This window comes from Parasteatoda tepidariorum, chromosome 9 (assembly GCF_043381705.1).
Source record: "Parasteatoda tepidariorum isolate YZ-2023 chromosome 9, CAS_Ptep_4.0, whole genome shotgun sequence".
Taxonomy (NCBI): domain Eukaryota; kingdom Metazoa; phylum Arthropoda; class Arachnida; order Araneae; family Theridiidae; genus Parasteatoda; species Parasteatoda tepidariorum.
In genome coordinates, this window is record NC_092212.1 from 3,167,579 (window position 1) to 3,188,910 (window position 21,332).

The following is a 21,332-nucleotide window of genomic DNA, read 5'->3' on the forward strand; positions in this document are numbered from 1 at the left end:
AACATATTTTTGAAATGTAAATAAAGTCTAATCAGATTCATAAACTTTTCAGATAAAACACTTTGCATGCTTACTTCATGTTGTAAATAACGTAAACTTAAGGTCTACGTTAGGTTACGCAGTTTTAGGTTATACTGACCTTAAACTCAATGATGCATGTTCTAGTCAATAAGTTGAGTTTTTAAACCTTACCCATAATTTGCAATTAAATTTTGGGAGATTAGACTTATACACAGCTTCAGGTTTGGACAAGAGATTTTTTTACAATTTCTGACACTTAGCATCAAGAACTAAACTATTAAATGAATTAACTCATAAAATAGTTATTAAATTATTTTATGCTTGCGGGAAATTTCGAAGTTCAATTTTTTAAACAAATGGAACGCTAAGAATTCATTGTGAGGGAAAGATCAAAACTGACATACTTTCAGAGTGTTTTCAACCGTTTTATTAAATTTTATAATAAAAGGTGAAACTAAAATAAAGGAGTTATTTGTCTCAATTATTATTTAAAATTTTTTTGTCTGAGGTTTATTTTATTTTTTGGAAAACAGTGTTTAATGCTTAGCTAAAGTATTTTTGACATGCGTGATTTTCGATTCACTCTTTCGATTTTTAAAAAAAGGGGATCGAGAAATTACTATCATTCTTTTTAAACCAACAAAGAAGCCATAATTTGTTTTATTAGGGTAACAGTTTCAAATGTTGTATTTCATGTTTATGTTAACACAATTGTTTCTCACTAATGTTATCACTTGCGTTTAATGTTTTTAATCTTGTCATTGAATTTTTAGAAATTATTTATAGCTTATTTGTTTATAATTTTCATTATATTTTAACAACAACAATATCCTCAATCAATTTCTTATCCCTGGCATTTTCATGTATTTAACCACAAATGTTTTGGCTTCTAAGCATTCTAAATCCGGATCTAGGCAAACCGTTTAATGGTTCTATTATTAAAATATCTGTGTGTGGAATTATTATTTTTTCTTCTTCTAAGAATTGAGTTCTGTGAGCTATACTGTAAATATTTCAGCTCTTGTTGTTATTGTTAGGTACTCCATTCTGACCAAACAACCAACTGACAAAAGCATGCACAAGCAGAATGAGAAATTGATTGATTACTCTTTGAACATGCTGAGGTAGGGGGAAAGATCTTGGAATGACATTATAATAATTTCATTAATATAAGGTCATACCGAGTTATAATGAATGAAATTCTTTTTAACTAAAAACTTAACCTTTGAAACCTTATTCATGAAATTAGTTTTAATTAAATCATACAATAAGCTCCTAAATATATTTTTCATGGTTTTTTGTGACCTTTGAAGAAATTTAAATGTGATGCATTTGCATCTGTTTTCTAGTCTTTATATATGAAATTCAGTTCCTGCTGCCCACTAAAATCGCATCCATTCTGTGAGCATTTAGTTTCCAGCTAATTTTATAAACCATGATGCCCACACTTAAGAAAAATATTTTCATGGTTTGACTTTACATATACACTGAAAGCTAAATTGATTACTACATTTATATTTTATTTTACTGAGTCCGCAGAAGACATTTTAATTAAACATGAATACTATTCAAGATTACAGAAGGTTTTTAAAAAAAATACATGTTTGTTTGATTACTAAGATTTAAAATTAAATATCTCAACATTGCTCAGAAGTTTATAAAAGTTCCTTTTCTTTGTTGCAAAGTTCATTTTCCTTTATTAAGTGTTCCTATATATATAAATTTCGAATTGAAGTAAATGCAGTTTGATCAAATATACTCATTACCATAAAATTTAGCACACTTAGAAAGAGTTGCAGAATGAAACAAAAATTTTATATATGTAAGTACAATATAAATGAATGTTTAAAAAAATCAAAGCAAAACTACCATTTATTGCAGGAAAAATATAAATGAATAAAAAGGTTTTAATACCCAACATTGGCACCCCTAGCTCAAACACAGGATGCCTCGATGCCCGACTGTGTGGTCGGGCATCCCTGTTATAAGTCCCTGTTGTCCTGTGGCATCTCATTCTAGAATTGCTATTAGGACACCTTTAAATTTACTAAACTTAAAGGTTATCCTAATGAAGAAAGGCTTTGCTGCTTCCTTCATTAGGCGTATTGATGTATAGTGGAATTATGAATGTTCATTTAGGCCAATATTGAATGAATAAAACAATAACAGTTGAGTTTCCAGGAAATGATGTACAAATCGTTGAATGTAAATTTAGATTTTATTAAGCATAATTTTGTAAATTATAAAATGGCCATTTCTTCAAAAAATAAGAAATCCCTTAAAGGGATGAAATAAGAATACTCTCTATTGAGAGATCATAAAGCCAGAACAACATTTCTGACCGTTAGAAAATTAAGACTGGGAGTCCCCCGAAGGGGTCCCAGCCTTTCCAATTTAGAAATTCAAAGTGAATATATTTATTCTCAACGGACAGAGAAAGAGTATGGGTAGGAGATCCAAAATTTGGCGATTTATCATAATATATCATAGCCAAAAACAAAGCCAACTAGCATATCCACATGGGTTAAAAAGAACACCTTGGCGATCACGAGTCGCCAACAAATTTATGTGAATTATTATAACCATGCAACCGAAACATTTAGCCGTTGGAAAATTAGAATCAAAAGTTATAAATAGATTTTTGTTTTCGATTAGAGGCGACAGTGAATTTATATGTCTGCATAATAATGAAATAAAAAGAAAGTATCCGTTACATTGATCTGGAAGAGAAGAAATAAATATTTTATGTTCGTTTAAAAAGATTAAGTTTTTGATTTATTTTAAAAGTAATTCTATTAATAAAAATAAGCTTAAGTAATGAAGGATATTTTAAAAGATAGAAAATAAATATGTGTATGCCAATTCTGGCATCACAAAGGTTATCCTACTTGCCATCCTGCGTATACTTGTTCCATGATAAATCTGGGGATCAAGCAGGCCAGGGAAATGTGGCACATATATTCCTGTGACAATTTTGCTGTGTGTCTGCCTTGCATTGTCTGGTTGAAAAATGGCTCTTTGATGTCCTGCCATGAGTGCACCACTTGTGACTAAAGGTTGCCATGGCTCCTTGGATCAATATTAGGGATGATCGTGTGTCGTATCAAGTAGCACACCAGCTGTAGAAGTGGTGTGCTGCTTTACAGTGTAGGTAGGATTGACACCCACCCATTTTTGCCTTCCTTTAAAGTGGTGTTACTATTAAAGGGGGTTGGACTGTAACCAAATGGTGTCTGATCGCTTTCAGTTTAGAATACAGATTTAATTTGGTTAAAGATGACCGTCCTGTACGAGTGTGGAAGCCCCTATGTGAACGCCTCAAGTCCTGACAACGCTGTACAGCAGCACACTGCTTCTACAGCTGGAGTAATGGCATGGGAAGACATCGCATACGACACAAGATGACCCCTAATTTTTATCTGCGGTGTCATGACAGCCTACTGGTATGTTCGTGACACCCTTCAGCCACATGTATAGCCACTCATGGCATGGCTCCTTGGAGCAATGTCTCAACTTAACAGTGCTTATCTTCACGCAACAAGGGCGTTGGAGAAATACTTTCACCACATTACCACCCTCAGATTCGTCACCGAATGAGCATATCTGGAGCACTTGTTTCGTCAAGCAATCCGGTTTTTAAGCTTAGTCGATTTCGTGGTATTTTTACAGCAACTGTGGAACGAGATGCCGCTTGACATCAAAAGGGACTTAATGTCCTACTGTATTGTATCCTGTGTTAGCGCTAGGAGTTGCCCAAGGAATTTCCTAAAACCTGCATTCATTTTTATTTTTTCTTCAATAAATCATAATTTTGCATAGATTTTTTTTAATCACTTATTTATATCAACGTTGTACCTACGTATGTAAAATTTCTTTTCATTTTTACAACTTTTTCTAAGTGCTCTCATTTTTATAGCATTGAGTGTATTTAAAGGTATGAATTTCAGTTAGAAACTTTTCTGTTTTATGAACTATGCTTAAACTTGACACTTGAGGTATAATCAAATGTTTTACTAAATGATCTCAAACTTTTAATTTTCCAAAAAAAAAAGAACGAAATTTATTTATTAATTTTTTTTTTTTTTTTTGCAAACATAGAAATTGACAATTTGACTTTTATTTAAATTTAATTATAAAATTGATCAAATTTCAGTGATAGTTAAATTTAATCTGGAAGTACGTTCATCTGGGAAATAAACTATTAATCTTGTTAAATCGTTGATACTCAATCAAGTTGTGAGGAGTTTGTTAAAAAATAGAATTCAGTAATTCCTCTACAATTTTGAAACTATGGGTTCTTAGGATCCAGGTTAAGGATTGTGTTAATAGAATTAATTTAATGAACACTAAGTCATTCAGTATATTTTAATGTTAAGTATTAAATAAATTTTTAAATTTTAATTGTCTAATTGAGAATAATAAGAGATTTTTGATTCTTCATTATTTATGGAATTGGCATTGACGTAAGTTTTACTGAGATCGGAACCAGTTTAAAATCCTCTAAATAGCTATTTATCTTAACAGGAAAAGCAGAAAGGTTTGATTTAGGAAAATCTTGGATTTAACTGCTTGTTTAAGGCTTCATTGTATTAGGATTTTTTTGACTTAATTCATTTAATTAAATCTTTATATGGTTGTTTACTAAGTGCAAGTCTGAAAAGTAAACTTTTTTTTTTTGAATGTCTCATTTTAAAGCACACATGCACATAAAATAGTTGGTAGAATTTTGTTGTAATACTGATTAAACAAATTTAAAAATGTTTTATTAATTTTTTTGTTTGTATCATATATTTATTCTATTCTAGGTTTTTCAGTAAAGTTTCTGACACCTTTGAAAAAGCTAGAGTGAGTTGAATGCTTTTTGTTTGTTGCTGTATCTTATATCAATTTATGTAAATGTTTTGAAGTTAAACTGGGTGAAAAATATTGTTCACTTTATCTAATTCAAAAGTTGAGACTCAGCACAATTTAATTGAAAGAAAACTATTAACCTATACTTTGCTATTTCAATTAATGATATAATCAATATATTCAATAAAGTCTAACTTCACCAAATCAAAATGCAACTGTGATAAAAGAAATTAGTATACTAACCTATTCAATGTTATAATTTGATTTAAACAGATTTGTTGTTTAGCTTATGACAGCAAAATTGAAATGTACTTTAAATTTTTAATTATTAATCGATCTTCTAGACATCACATTTTCTGTTTTTACGATGTCAACGTTTCAGTATTACAATGTCAAAGTTCAAAATAGCAACAATTAGTCAAGTTATTTCAGATATTTAGTAAAACAAATTATTTATCAGTTTTCTTCTAATGGCATGAAGGTCAATATGCCAAGAGCAGCAGGATTATTAAATTCTCTCAGATTAACTGAAAGATATTTTCTAAAACTTTTGTCCAAAGAAACTGCTGATAAAAGTTAGACAAGGGTGATTCGTTTGTTCATATATCCGCAAAAGTAGTCAAAAACACAAATGAGTCTCTACGGGTACACCGATTGTAATGCCAAATTGTCAGTTGCATGGATTCTATTTTCAAATTTTAATTCTGAAAAAGAATTTTCAGTAATGTATTTAGTCGTTATGAACATATTTAGTTGTCTCAAAAATATCAGTGCATTATGAAAGAACACGTTCATATTTTGATAATTTCATCAAGTTAGGCTTGAGAGCAAAGAAACCTCTAGCCCGGGAAGCTCCAGCAATAAGCGCATATTCGCAAATCTTGTCATAAAAGGGTTAAGTTAGTATCATATCATGTATAAATTATGTTATTCATTTTGTTTAAATGAATGTTAGAAGATGGAAAACTGCATTAGAGATTGTTATGCAAATCAAATTTGCTATTTCACTGCTTAATATCTCTAAAAATGCAAAATAAAATCACTAATGGGAAAGCATAACTTTCAACTTAACTGAATTTTCTTGTCCATTTTATTGGTTCTTTTTGTTGATTTGTTTGCTTACTTTTTGATGAATGTGTATTTCAGAAAAGTTTGATCAATATTATTTGAGTTTCTGCTAATAGCATGATTTCTGTAAAAGCTATTTTAATTAAATAGTGTGATTTCATGTCAAAATTAAAAAAATAGTTTTTTGTTTGCATTTAAAAAAAACTTTTTAACTCCTTATATATATTTTTTTTTAAGAATTAAGATATTTGGAATTAAAAGAAATACCCAAATTTCAGGTAAGCCTTTGTACATTTGTGCGAGCAAAAAATAAAAAAAAATAAATAAAAAACATAATAATAAATAAATAATTACTTTTTAAAAAATTGCATTTTTGTTTTTAATTTTACCTTATACATTACGTGAATTTTACACAATATTTATGTTTGGGATTATACTTGTTCAAATTTTAAAGCCCACTGATAAGATAGATTTACAAAGTATAACTAAATAGTATATTTATAAAATGTATTTTTTTTGCTGTGTTTTAAGATTTCTTTTATATATTATAACTATTAAAATTTAGGAATTAAATGGGCATTATGTATTTCCTTGTTTTGATATGTTTTTTATTTATTTCGATTAGTTATATTTTATTAAAAGATAAAATATTAATATTTTTTTATGTAAAGAAAGTGGAAGGTCGAGTGGCAACAGATGAAGATCTAAAATTGTCTGACACATTGCGTTACTACATGAGAGACACAGCAGCAGCAAAAGTAAGCGCATTATACAGCACTTTACTTCATTGCATCTGATGTTATTTCCAGTCTATCAATTTTGTTTCTTTTTTTTGTTTCAGAATCTTCTCTATCGAAGACTTAGGTGCTTAGCCAATTATGAAGCTGCAAATAGAAATTTAGAAAAAGCAAGAGCAAAAAATAAAGACGTCCACCTGGTAACATATCATCTGCCTATGTGAAGAACTCCTCTCGCCAAAAAGTCTAAGGCCCTCTGTTGCTATGGAAACAAGAAACAACATGTTTTAGGAGCTTTGCAATAGACTGAAGATAAAGGTCTTCTTACAGACCCTCAAAACCCTGTCTTAATATTGACCAATCACCTCTTTCAGAAGTAGTTAAACCCCACAACCATAGTCACTGCCACTGTTCAAGACTAATGGAGAGAGGAATTCTTTACACAGACAGACTATATATATAATTTCACCCTTTCTCACTATAACTGTTTTAAGTAGTTTCGAACCATTTTTCTGTGAAAACTTTTTGCTGATGTTTTTATTGTAAATTACTTATGAAATATATCTATGCGCAATGTTCGTACAAACCAGTAATTGTGAGGGAAAATGAGATTCAAAAAAGTCAAGTAATTATCAGGGGGAAAACATAATTTTACTCCAAAACTAAGAGTTGTTAGAGAATTTAGTGTATCCTCAAGATTCTGTTATTCAAACGCGTTTCTGGAGTGCTGTTCGAGTTAATGAACTTGAGTCTTTGCCTGGAGAGTATTGCATAGATATCTATACATGCCATGGGCTAATTGTAAAATCCAACTCTTTGCAAATTATCATTGTCATTTTATAGTGTGCCTTCTGGACCGACTTTAATAAGCCGAACTAATCATGTCAGTAGTTTACTAAGGGTCGAATTTTAGAATTATCCTACAACAATTCTATGTTTTATCATTTAATTCTCATTTTATATTTCCTATATTATGTATAGTATTAATTTAAAATAGTGATTCCAAATTCAAATGAAAAAGTTTTGGATTTAAAATCAGCATTTAACGCAAAGTTCTCGAAAAATTCAAATTGTGTGCAATGAAATGGGACAAGCTTGTAAATTTTTCACCTTTTATTCAACAAGGGATAATTATTCAAACCTGTAGGTTTTGTGTAGATGGTTTGCCCTTCGTGTTGTTAGTGGTATTTGCAATAAGTTTGTTGTTCTGATAAAAACTCCTCTTTATGAACTCTCATTGCCATAATAATTTGAGCACCTAGTAAGACTTCTCGGAATAAATAAAGATGAATCTCTGAAATAAAGACTTGACAGAAATTTTACATGCATGTGGACAATGTTTATATGTTGTGATCAATGTTGAAGTAAGTGATTAAAAAATGAATGCAAAATGATTGCAGGAAAGAATACAAATGAAGGTTTTAGTGCCCCCTTGGACGACTTCTAGTGTGAATGCAAAATATATTAGTCTGGCATTGAAGTACATTAAAGTATCTTTTGATGTTCTACAGCATCTTATTCCCTAGTTGATATAAAAACACCACTAAATAGACTAAACTGGGAGACTGTTCATCTTACCCGAGTGGCCACAGGTATTCTCGTTTAGTGAGAAATCTGGGGGATTGAGCAGACTGAAGAGCCATTCCCCCAACATTCTACCTGTGTGAGACAGCATTGTTTTGTTGAAATATAGTTTTCAAAAGCCTTGCCATGATGCCGCAAATGAGTGGTGCTCGTGTGTCGTATATGGTTTGCCCCCCATACCATCGCACCAGCTGTATAAGTACTATACAGCTTAGACAAGGTTGAGTCCCACATACAATTGGCTCCATTTGTAGTGGAGTTGCTCTGCAGTGAATGCCTGAACGCTGTACTGCATAACACTGATTCTATAGCTAGTGTGATGGTATGGGGTGCCATCACATACAACATGCTATCACTCCTAATATTAATGTCAGTGTCCCATGACAACCCTGCTGTACTTTCATGACACCCTTCAACCACATGTGTTACCACCTATGGCAGAGTACCCTGGAAACATTTTTCGACACACGATACTCGACCACATGCAGCAAGAGTGTCCCAGGAATGTCCTGTCCCACCATTTGTCACTGATCAAGCATTTCTGGGACTGCAAGTTGAATGGCCTCTGAGTTCAGTTGATTTAACGATGTTTTTACATAAACTATGGAAAGAAATGGCTTTGGACATTGTATGCCTCAATTTCTGTTTGTATTTCATCCTGCATTCACACAAAAGCTGTCCTAAGAAGATATAGAAACCTTATTCATTTGTAATTTTTTATGCAATAATTGATCATTTTGCTTTAATTTTTTTTTTATCACTTACTAAACCACCATTGTACTTGCTTTTGTAAGATTTCGTTTCATTCTGAGAACTCTTTCAAGGTGGTCTGATTTTTATGGCAATAAGTGTATATATTCTACTCAGTATTTCAATGTTATTTATTAATTTTTTTCCCTTAAGAATTAAGAATTCATCATTTTAACGAGAATGCCATTCTATAAGAATGAGTAATTTTTGTTGCTAATGTTGTATTTATTCATTCTTTTAGGCTGAAACAGCTCAACAGGAGGCCTGTGATCGTTTTGAAGCCATATCGAAACAAGCAAAACAAGGTTTTTACTTTTGAATTTCATTTCCTTAAACTTTCTCAATTATTTCTTCTTTCTGATAGTAAAACTGACACATTTAAATAAGTTGAAAATATATTGTTTTTTAAAAAAAATTATTGTTTATGTAATTTCTAGAACATGTTAATTTTGTGTAATTTCTATTTTTTTTGCAGTTTCAATATGAGCATGTTCTTGTATTCAATTCAATTTGCTTTAAAATTTCAATATCTTGAAAGGTTTTCTCTGTTTGCATAATAATTTTAAACATGTTTTTTTCTTCCATTTCCTATGTTTCTTTATTTAAAAACTGCAGCTAGTAAATTTTGCATTTGAACTACTTATTTAACAATACTTATGCTTTTTTGTTTATTGATTCTTTCCAATGCTAAATGCTTGTGCATATTTTTGATTTTAGTAATATATAATTTAAAAACTACTGCAGAGTAAAGTAATTAAATGATTATTTGTGTTATGAAAAACTTTCTGATTGACAGAGTAGAATTAGATGGGAGCAGAGAAAACTTTTAACTTCCTTTCATTTTATAAATGAAGAGTCACATTCTTCTTGGTTCACTTTTTCTATTAATGTTTCTTGTAGTCAAATTTACATTAAAAAAATTTCAAAATCTTTGAAGTTCATGCGCACACAGTCCAAATTTATTAGGTTTTTTTTATGTGTCTTTTTGTTAAGTGTTTAAAGAGACTTTTGACTTTTTCCCTAGGAAAAATGTCCAGTTTTAATTCTTTATTGCTTTGGAAAAAGTGCTTTCTCAGCTCTCTTTTTGCTTCTAATTTTTTAGTTAACATGTCCTTTGTTCGAACATCAGGCATCTTTTTGGGTGTCTTTTTATTAGAATTGTATTTAAAAAAAAACACCAAGAAAACAAAATTTAGACTTTTTCACCAGAAAGATCAGGTTTTTGGTCATTTTTTCAAACTTTTTATTTCTTAACATTAGAAAATCAAATTGAAGAAATCTTCTGAATTAAATACTTTCCCTCAAGCTATTTAGCCCCTTTTAAGATAAGCTAACTAATTACTTATGTATATTTTACTGTAAGATGCAATAAATCATGTGTATACAATCATGTATACAGAATCTTGGAGACTTTCCCATGTCCAGATAATAGTTTTTAAGGTAAACTAAGGCCAGAACTGGTTCAATTTTTTTTTTAAAGAAGAAGGTTATTAACATCCAATTTTCAAGCAAAAACATTATTTTTTTTTCCTGTTTAATGTCATTTAATTAACTAAAGAATGTTCAAAATGATAATATAAATGTCGCTGATAAAACAAAATAAAATGGAATGAAGTTGGCAATAAGTTTAGCTTTTGTGAATAAAGATGCATTTTTGACACCTCTCCCCTTTTCTTTCATTGAAAAATTGGCAATGCAAATAATCATAATAATACTAAATAAATAAAAACAGGGTTGTATTAAAGGGTTGGGGAGACAACTGGAGCTGCAGCTGCAGATTATTGAAAGACCTTACCAGGAGCCAACATGAAATGCAGTAATGGAAAAAAATGTTTGCTAAAAAAATATTAGTAAATTCAAAATATCATATTTTTTTTAAAAAAAAAACTGACATCCTCCTTAATGTGACATTTTAAGATAAAAACTTCATATTTTATTAAGGTTTTGTTTTCTTAAAAATTTTTGTTAAGCACGGTTATGAGAGAGAGGAGAGAACAAAGAATCAATAACATTGTAATATTTAGTTTATTCTTGTGAGAACGAGAAGTAATATACACTTCATTGCATCATCAGTTTTTGAATAGATGATTCAGGGTCATTAATATAACGGGGTCCGTAGCTTTTTTAAAAGGTATTTATTTTGGATTTTTGTTTTTTCAAAGCCCTTAAAGGTTCTTTTTTTTGATCAGGTATTTCTAAAAAGCTCTTAATTTTCCCTAGAATGGACTGGCCCACCGGCATACTGGGACCAATCCTGATGGGCCCTCTCAATTGGCGCCCCTTCTTGGTTATTTTCTGTTGAAATAAATTTAAAAAAGAAATCTATTAATTTTGCTTTGAATCCTCGCTTTTCAAGGAAAAAATTTATAAATGAATGATTTGTAATAAAATTTTGTTTCATCATTCAACTTCTCTGTTTACTCTTCTCTAAGGAAAAAAGTCTCTCTTTTTTTCTTTCTTTTTTTTTTTTTGTTCCATCTGACCACAATAAGCTAGCAAAGAGGTCAAAGGTTACAGCATTTAAAAGTTCCAAGATACTAACAACTTCCCCACCTGCTTGATCATTTTATTTCTATTTGAAATAATTTAAAATCAAAATTTCAATTCATTTTAAATTGACTAGTATTTAGTAATTGACTATGTAATTAGACTAAAACAGTATGCTTTTTCTAATAGTTGACTATGTGCAGTGCTTATTGTAAAATTACCGCCAGTTATTCGGAGAGTGTAGGGCTAAAAATAAAATAAAAAACGTGCTTAAAAATTACTAATATATTTTTGATGTGAAAATTATACAGTTTTTTACTGAGTTTTAATGAATTAACATAATCATGAAGAAAATAAAATCTTTATCTTGTGCATTAGAAATATGCAGCAAAAATTTTAATAAGCTAATTACATTTTCTTAATTTTTTTATAACCATCGTTGGACAATTTTTTAATTTTTTTGGCTTACGACTACTAATATTCAACTCCGTAGCCTAGTAATTTTTAACTCAATCCAGAAGACAAGGGAACTCCTAGATCAAGTAGTGGAAGAAATTTGCCTTCAAGGAGGACTTTATGATAGAACTAACCTGCTTTTGTGTTACAGCGAGAGGAAAACCTCCCATAGTTAGCCTGACATCAAGGGGACTCTAACCCATGATCCATTTACCACTGAGGATATTTTACATCAGAACTGTGGTCGGTGCAAGCTGGATGCGAAATTCCTATCAACCAGCCATCGCTGGGATTGGAACCTGGTTCGCTACATTGGGAGGCACATGCTCTATCCCCTGAGCCATCACGGCTCCAACTAATTACATTTCGTAAAAAATGCTCTCTGTCTCTCGCCGACCCCTGGAACTTCTCATGGAGTTGATTTCAGATTGCTTTGAGATCTAAAACATTGCCTAAAAATTCAAGACATTGAAGTAGTAAAAATTCCAAGACGTTAAAGTGTTATTCGTTCATTTAAAAGAAAAAAAAGAGCAACTTTGCATAATTCTACTGCTAATAATATTGACTACTTAATGAAATAAAAGAATCTTCCCCCTTTTTCTCTCTCCAACCCTTTCTTTTTTAAATATAAAAAGAAAATCATAAAAAGAAATCAGGAGATAATTGTTCCAAAAGTTATTACAAATTTAAGCTTAGTAATAGCTATTTGTCATTTTCAGTTAATTGGTAAAACTGTTTATGCAGTTATTTCAGATTGCTTGCGCTTGCATATTTATTGATACAGCTAATACTGAAATTAATGAATATATCATATTCATGCTTTTATATTTATAAATTGTTATTTTCAACACAATGGCTTTTCGAGTTATGAGATTTGTATCTTAAGAAAATAAATTTAATAGAATATAAAATATTCTATTAGATAAGAGTTTTATATCCTGATATTATTTTATTATTAAATAGCTAGTACTGGAATTAATGAATATATTTAGTTATAAGCTTTATTTGAAAATTTACTGGATTTTCCAGTAGACTACTGAATTTTGCCAGTTTTTACTGGTTTAATTAAAATTCTCATTGTTTTTGTACATTTTAGAAAATTCCTAAAATTAGAATAAGTGTCAAAAAAAAATTTCTAATTGAAATAGTTTTTGTACCAAGTGTTGCTTGCTTGAATATTTAAATAGGTATTACTAATACATAATGAAGCAAGCCTCATTTATAGAAATCGGTTCAAAACTTTTTCTGTTCTAAAATGTTCAATTTATGTTTATTCAGAACTCTCTTTTTAAATTAATTAAAAAATATCCTTTAATGAATTAAATGCCTATTAATATTCGAAATTATGAGTAAAGATAAAATATAACATTTCAAGTATGTGTAATGTCAATCATAACTGGAAAATATTGCAGTTTTTCTGTTGTGATGACTATAAAATTCCCTATGTGTAAGATATTTAGCACATCATGCAACAATTATCATGGAATTTATGTTTCGTAAAAAACTATTTTTATTTATTTTTATTGTAATTTGATTGGTGGTCTTACTTTTCCTTTATATTGATTATCTTTCAACAGAGCTGCAAGACTTTAAAATACGTAGAGTTGCTGCCTTCAAGCGAAATTTAGTGGAACTTGCTGAATTAGAAATAAAACATGCTAAGGTATTGTTATATAATATATTTGTAATAATCAATATTGACCCATTTTGTCTAAAATTAGATTTAAAAATAGCTTAACATTGTGTGTTATTATCTGTTAAGTCTTTCTAATCTCAAAAGTTAAAATGTGCACTATTTTTAATTTTTTACTACCTATTGCCAAAAGTGGTCCAGTATTATAATTTTGGCGATTATCGCATAGTAAATAATTGAAGGATTTAAATAAAATACTAGCGAGTGAGAGAAAAAAAAGCCTCTTGGGGTTCTTTACTTTGCATCTGTCTAATAACATAATAATAAGTTTGTGTCTCTCTTAAGTCCTGAAAACTTTTTTCTGCTGGGATCTTTAAATATGGACAGCGAGTGCAAAAGGCACATTTTGCCTAGAATTCTCAAAATCATTCAAGAAATTTAATTCCTTCATTTGGGAGGGACATGTGAAAAACTTATTTTTCTCATAGGTTTATCATGTTGCAATTAAAATGCAGACTTTTTTTTCCCCTCTTAAATTTCAATGTTTCCTAGCTTACAATTTTATTTTTTTCGAAATGAGTTTCGTTGAGTTTATTGCACAATCTCTAATAATCTTTGTTTTCTTATGTAGGGTAAAAATAAATAAAATCAATGTGATTGTGGCATATTTAGCGACATCACTGTTGTTATTTTTTAATAATTAAAAAAAAACATAGCTTTCAAAATACTAATTGAGAAGAAAATTATCTGAAAATGTGTCCTTACTTTGCTTTTAGTTATGCTTTTGAAATGTGCTTGTATAATTTGAAATGTTTTAAATGAAATGTAATTGAAATAAAATGTTTTATGCTAAAAGTGCAAAGTCTGCAATATTTCATACTTGATTGCTATAAACTTCATGAGTTTACTTTAAATAAGTAGCATCATTTTTTTTGTTGCCAAATTATGAGTATAATCTTTATTTTTATAAGTTAAGCTTCTTTTCTTTATCTTTTAATGTAAAGTGTGTGGGAAAAGCAAGAATAAAAAATATTATTTTGAATGTGTAATTTTAATATGAATTTCAATTTTGCGCATGATAGCATAACATCAATTAATGATTTAGTAATTTTTTTTATCCTGTTAGCTAGTAGAATAGGTATTATAATAGTTTTAATACAAAACAGTTCCATTAAGTATTCTAAAGGTATCCCACATGTATGTAAATATAATTTGATAAGATTTTTCACTAAATAAATCTAATCTGAAATTTTAAAGGGTTCCATTTTATGTTTCTGTTATTGAACAGTTTAAATAAAATGTAGTTCTTTAAAGCATTCTGCAGCTATCCTTAAGTATGCATTCATATTTTATTATTTTTAACATAACATGTTATTTTAACTTTTTGTTTTAAGTTATTTTTAATAAGTAAACCATTTTATATACATAAAAGAAAATTTATTAATGAGCTGATTACAGAATAATTGGGCAAGAATGATTCAATTTTGTTATGTATCCCCAATTAATTAGGATGTATTCTTAGTTTTATGATACATATCAGGGAACTGAAATATGTTCTGTAAATCAAAGGAAACTTTTACTTTATCTTAAATTATATTTAATAACCAGTCAATATTTTACTTAAAAGTTTAGGTCCTTCACATCATTAACATTCAAGGACCTATTTAATTTGACACACATTTAAAAATGTTTAAATATAAATTTAACTTTTATTTTAACTCCAATAATAATTTAACTGAACAAATATCAAATCAAAGTTTTTGAAAATATATTTAAGAAAAATTGATTTTTATTTAATCAAAATTATCTGTTTCATTTCTGAAGGACTGGTAAAAAGTACCCAGTTGTTTTTTATTGAAAAATTATTTTAAAATTAAATTTCTTCGTTATTTAAAATGTATTTTATTACCTTTGAAAAAGTGGTTAAGAAACTAGTTTATGACTGATTAAAATATTCTTAACTGTTTTAGATTAATAACTTGGCGTTTTTTTTATTTAGTAGGCATTTTCTTTCAAGTCATTGTTTCAGTTTATATTTGGATTTTCACTGTATTACTTAAATTATAAAACAGTAAATATAAATCCCTTTGAACTTAGTTATAGTGTTTTAGCACCATAATGTGCACATTTAAATTTATATTTTAGTCTAATAATTAATTTTATTAAATTTGCATTGTTTTATATATTGTAAATAAATGTAAAACAGGCTATTGCATGCAATTTACAATCAGACCTCGATATAAGGTCATCCGCACATAAGGTCACCCCGCACATAAGGTCACTTTTCCAAAGTCCTGACTCACTGAATAGGAATTCTTTGTTACAGATTATCGGATATAGGGTCAAGTTTTAAAAATCGTTATCGCTTAATAAGGTCATTTTTATCTAAGACGAGGGGATCTCTTTTCTAACAAAAGCCTATTTAACTTTATTACAAGGCAATTACCCCTGTCGAGTTCTAGGAACACGTTGCAGCCAGCGAACAAGCTACAATTTCTGAAATTGTTTCACAAGTTGTAGACAGTGAGGACAATGCCAGTGTTCCTGAGACTGTAGCTGTTACCCAAGTAGAAGCCTTCAATGCAATAAATGTCATACGAAATTTTTTTTCAAATCATGAGGGAGCTTAGGAAAATTTTAAGAAGTTACAAAATCTAGAAAACATTGTTCTAAAAATTAAACTAAAAACGAGACAGACCTGCATAAATGATTATTTTAAATAAGGTAAGATGTAATGTATGTATGTACACTTTGAGAAAATTTGAAAACAGCTTTATTTTAAATTAAATTTTTAAAAAAAAATCTAACTTTCTTTAATTCTTTACTAATTTTGTTAAAATTTTATTGACTTAAATATTTAATTTATGGCCAATCGTTTTCGTTTGTATTACCATTTTTAAAAAATCATAATGTATACTATTTACGTGCTTAGTTAAGAACTGCTAATGAATCTGTTTAAAGGTGACCCTGCTTGTAAGATCACTTTTGTGATGTCCCTTAGGGTGAACTTATATCGAGGTCTGACTGTATTTAATGAAGTTTCAAACAGACTCTCATTTGTTTCTAACATAGCTCACAACTCTTCTGCATTTTGAAGATATACATTAAAATTTTGTACTTTCTTAGAATTACTTAAATATTCACATACAGTGCTCTTATTCCATGCTCAAACAACAATATCCTCAATTTTTGCTTTGCTTCAGCCTAATCAATGTTCTAAGTCACAAATTATTAAAAAATATAAAATGTTATGTATCTGATAGTAAAAAAGATGGTGTATTTTTTTCTATTTCTAATGTATTTGAACTTGTTGTGTATAAATATTTTATTCCACTTGTAAACATGTAAAGTCTTTTGCATTTTAAGTATGGTATATTTCTGCATGTAAGCCAAAGAGTATGATCGCTATTATTTATTGTTGTAATTTGGAAATTCACCCAAAATTCATAACTTGTATGTAAGTGGATGTAAAAATAAAAGGCATCTATGCTTTGAAATAGAAATGTACCCACTCTGCAAGCATTTCAGGTGAGCATTGCGGTCATAACATCAGCTCCAACTTGTTTTATTTCTCCCTCTCCCCTCATATATTTCAATTACCATTAGGGATTGGCAGAAAGCCTAAGTAAAACATTACAAAGGAGACCAAATAAAAGACATTATGTTTAAAAAACCTGCTATGCTGGTAAAGGGATCATTCTCAGCTTACAAAACTGATAAAATGAAAGATAGTGTAGTCCTTTTTTCAATTTTTTTATGTAGGCATTCAGTTTTCAACTATTTTTATGGTTTGTATGTATGTTTTGTAATATTTCTGGTATCACACAGATATAATGATAATCACTAATGCTCGACAAAACGCAGGGCCGGCGCTAAACATTCACCCCCTCATCAAATGTGGTAATAGCGTAAATTCGGTGAAGTGAATTGTGTTTCTGTGAAAGCATTGGCAAAATAATTTTTCAACTGAAAAGAAAAATATATATGTCCCCTTAAAAGATTCTGATATTACATTAAAATGAATCTTTCTACTTTTTATTTGATTACAATATCCTTTTTATTTCATTACAATAATTATCCTTTAGATATGTTGTATAGCTAATTAGGATTCAACTAGAAATATTATATGAGTATAAAAAAAACAACAGCATAATAAGTGGTAAATGTATTTTAGCATCTAATTATTTTTGCATTAACCATGTATTCTAATGACAGTAACATATTGTTTATTAAAATAAACTTATTAAAAATTTAAAACGGTTGCTAAAATACGAAAATTTAACTTTGATTTTATAGATCACCATTTTTCAATGATTTCGTAAAACCACCTGTACTCTGTTGGCAATAGACATCCTCCAAATTTTGTTTAAAAATCTGAGTAGTGTAAAAACCAATAAAACAGAATTAAATTATTCAAAAAACTTATCTTCTACCAGGATCCTTTTTTTTTTCTGAATGATTACAATGACAGGAGTAAAAAATAAAGGAGACAGTAAAAATTCTTTTATTAAAAAAATAAGGACTTAAAGAATGAACTGTTTTATTTAAAATGAAATATATTTATTTAAAAGATAGTCAGAACATCAAATGTTGCTTCAGGTTTATCTTTTTATTTCAACTTTTGTCTAAGAAGTTATCAAAAATTAACCCTGACTATTTTTTTCCTCAAAGACAAAACAAACATCTGCATTTTTAATCCTCTATCCCAGTGTTTCCCAAAGTGTGGTACGTGTACCCCCTGGGGTACGGGTACAGTTTAGCGGGGGTACACGTTCTTATGTGAAATATCTTGCAACAAGCAAAAATTTCAAAAACTTTTATTTAAAAACAAAGCTACCCATAAAAATTTAGGATTATGTATTTTTCTATTGGCTATTTTTTGCAGAGTTGACAGTTAATAATGAGTGATGTCAACAGCCAGTTGTGATTTGTAACTTTTGTGCAATTTTTTTTTTATAGTAAAGGTTTGTAATAAATTCTACTTATATTGATTATTTTTACAAAATATAATTTTATTCCTAACATTGAACATGGATTGCAGGTTGGTATCTACAAAACTTTGTACCAAAAAAGCATAGTTTTAAAAAAAAAATACATTCATTTTTTTTGTTGGTGGTACGCAGCGTTACGAAAAATGTAGAAAGGGTACACAAAAGTCATAAGTTTGGGAAACACTACTCTATCCCATTCATTGCTCATTTACTCCTTCCCAACAGTAAAAGAAAATTTGTCTAATTTACTTGCTAGAAATTTATTCCCTAGTGCTGGCCTTGAAAAGGTGAGGTATTTCTATTGGCGATATCCTCCTGGAATTTCCAAAGTTAGTGGATCCGATTATAAGCTGAATCCTTCACTTTAGCTTTTGTAAGTTGTCTGAAAATTCTCAGCTTATATTCAAAAATATATGGTACATTCTTTTGCAATTTTAATAAAAATATTAGCAGCATATATTAATATAACTTTCTAACCTTCCTTAAATTTGTTAGTGATTTAATATTTTTTTCCAGGCCCAGGCCCAACTTCTTAAGAATTGCCTTCTTTCACTGAAGGAAGAAAGTCTATAAGGAAGATCTTCTGCATTTCAATAATACTTGACGCCTTGTGCTGCCATACATGGGGTGCAGCGAACACTTCCTACTAAAATAAAGGCAGCCTTTTGTGATTAAAGGACTGATTTTTTCCAAAAAAGTTTTATATTATATAAGAATTGTTCTATATTTGTTATTTAATTTTAGTAAAAATAAAATGCTTTTGCATAACTATGCACACATTAGTACTATTACCTTGATTCCATCATCTTTAAAGAATGTGAAACATTCCAAATATTTGTATGCATATGAATATATATTGTTTTAGTTAACCAAAAATGTATGTTTATTGAGTTTGTTACTGATTTTGCTGAATGAATCAAAGAACAAATCAAATTATTATGTTGTAAAATGTGTAAAAAATGATGCATATTTATAGTTTTTTGGTTTTAAAAAAGTAATTCAACTTTTTTTCTGACAGTATTTAATTTGTTATGTTCTATAGTCTGTCTTCATCTTTTTCACCAAAGAGTTTTGAATACGTTGAATTTTGTGCCAACCACAGTATTTAAAGCTTATAATTTTATGAGTTCTTGAAATATGACATATTTTCCGTGGTGAACAAAAGCTGTTTTTAATAAAGATCACAGCTGCCAATTCTGTATACAGTTGAGAGGTTAACTTTGAAAAAAATTCTAGTGTACTAGGAAGGGCCAGTAAATTTAAAACATTTTACATCTTTTAATGCTTGTGCAAAAAAAAAGTCATTTAAAAAAATCTGCAAACTCTTATAACTGAATTTATATTTTCAGTTGCCTTACTCAGCTTAAAGTTAAGAAGATTTGACCGAAAAAGTTTAAAATTTTAGAATTTTTTTATTTGATTGCAGTAGTGCCTAAAAGTTAAAATTTCCTAAAGAAAATTTTATCAGTACAAAATATAACTCACTATATTCTACCAGGCAAGAAATACTTCAGACTTTTGGTGAAATTTACATCTTTCTAAACTTTAGAAGAATTCTTAATATTTCTACATTTTTTGTTGTTTTACATTATTATTTTAATCATGATTTATATATTTATAAATCTTAACAGTTGGATAGTTAAATTACACATACAGTGATAAAAAAAACTTTAAATAAGTATGTAACTGATTAAAATGTTTATTTTTGTGTATAATGGTTTGACACGCTCTTCTATACATTTTTTTATGATTAGAGTTGATAACACTTTTCAGACTTTTTGTTCTTTTTCCCACTCCTTCTGCTGGTAATGAAATTTGATTGGCGAAAAAAGACTAGACTAAACATTGGTGGCATTGAGGTGGCAAAAGTTGAGTTAGTTCTAAAATTTTTGGTTTAAATTCTTCAGCTTCTTGTCCTATGATTTAGAAGATATCAATTTATAGTTATAAGATTTTGTATGCTTCTTAATTATGGTAGTTGACAATTTTTCCACGCTTTGAAAAGAAGACCTAAGACACTTAAACTTTTTCAGGCCACCCTATGCATACATGCAAAATAATTTCAGAAATTTAATAATTCAGTTGCTTACGTATTTTCACAGTAAGATATTATGTAACTGGGGGGAAAAAAAGCCATATTTTATGTGAATTTATTGGAGGTTGGCAGCTACATAAAGAAGTTATAGTTTTATTAGTATATTTTATTTTCACCTTTAACTGCAACTGTTACAAGTATTGCACTGCAATTTGTTTTTTGAGAATAAAATTCATTAAATCAAACCAATGGATGATTTTGTTCCATTTTTTTATTATTATTATTTTATTTCTTCGTAATTACCTTTCAGTCATGATTTTTTCTGATTATTTTAAATAGGATTGTTTTTTTGTATAATGTGTGCTCTCTTGTAATTACAAAATTGTTACATGTCATCTTTTCATTAAACATATTTCAGAAATGTTATGTGTTTTAGTTTTTGTAATGCGAAACACTGTAGACTACAGTCATTCCTAAAAACTCTTACCTTAAAATTATTATACGAGCATTGTCGTAATTCTAATTGTTTAAGAACCACAACCCCAGTAGACTTTAAAATTTATCAGTAAGTATTCAGTGAACCCCTTCCCCTGCAAGAAAGTAGACTTAGAGGTTGGACAGCTCCAAAGAGCAAGGCACATTGACCAGAAGTCTATTGTACCCAAACCCTAAATCATGATTAACAAGAAAGCTTTATAACTAAAATAAAGTTTAGCAAA

General features: G+C 29.2%; 1 protein-coding gene across 2 annotated transcripts in view; it reads left to right on the forward strand.

The window, feature by feature from the left end:
• Positions 1–21,034, forward strand: part of LOC107457580 (sorting nexin 6) — a 36,114-nt gene extending 15,080 nt beyond the window's left edge. The window contains exons 9-15 of one of the 2 annotated variants that reach the window (XM_016047641.4): positions 1,059–1,145; positions 4,827–4,866; positions 6,612–6,698; positions 6,782–6,877; positions 9,253–9,316; positions 13,532–13,617; positions 19,095–21,034. In XM_016047641.4, the coding sequence (XP_015903127.1) occupies positions 1,059–1,145; positions 4,827–4,866; positions 6,612–6,698; positions 6,782–6,877; positions 9,253–9,316; positions 13,532–13,617; positions 19,095–19,151 (517 nt within the window). In that variant the 3' untranslated portion in view covers positions 19,152–21,034. The remainder of the gene's footprint in view (positions 1–1,058; positions 1,146–4,826; positions 4,867–6,611; positions 6,699–6,781; positions 6,878–9,252; positions 9,317–13,531; positions 13,618–19,094) is intronic. The other variant, XM_016047647.4, reaches the window with a different exon arrangement.
• Positions 21,035–21,332: the final 298 nt, after the last annotated feature.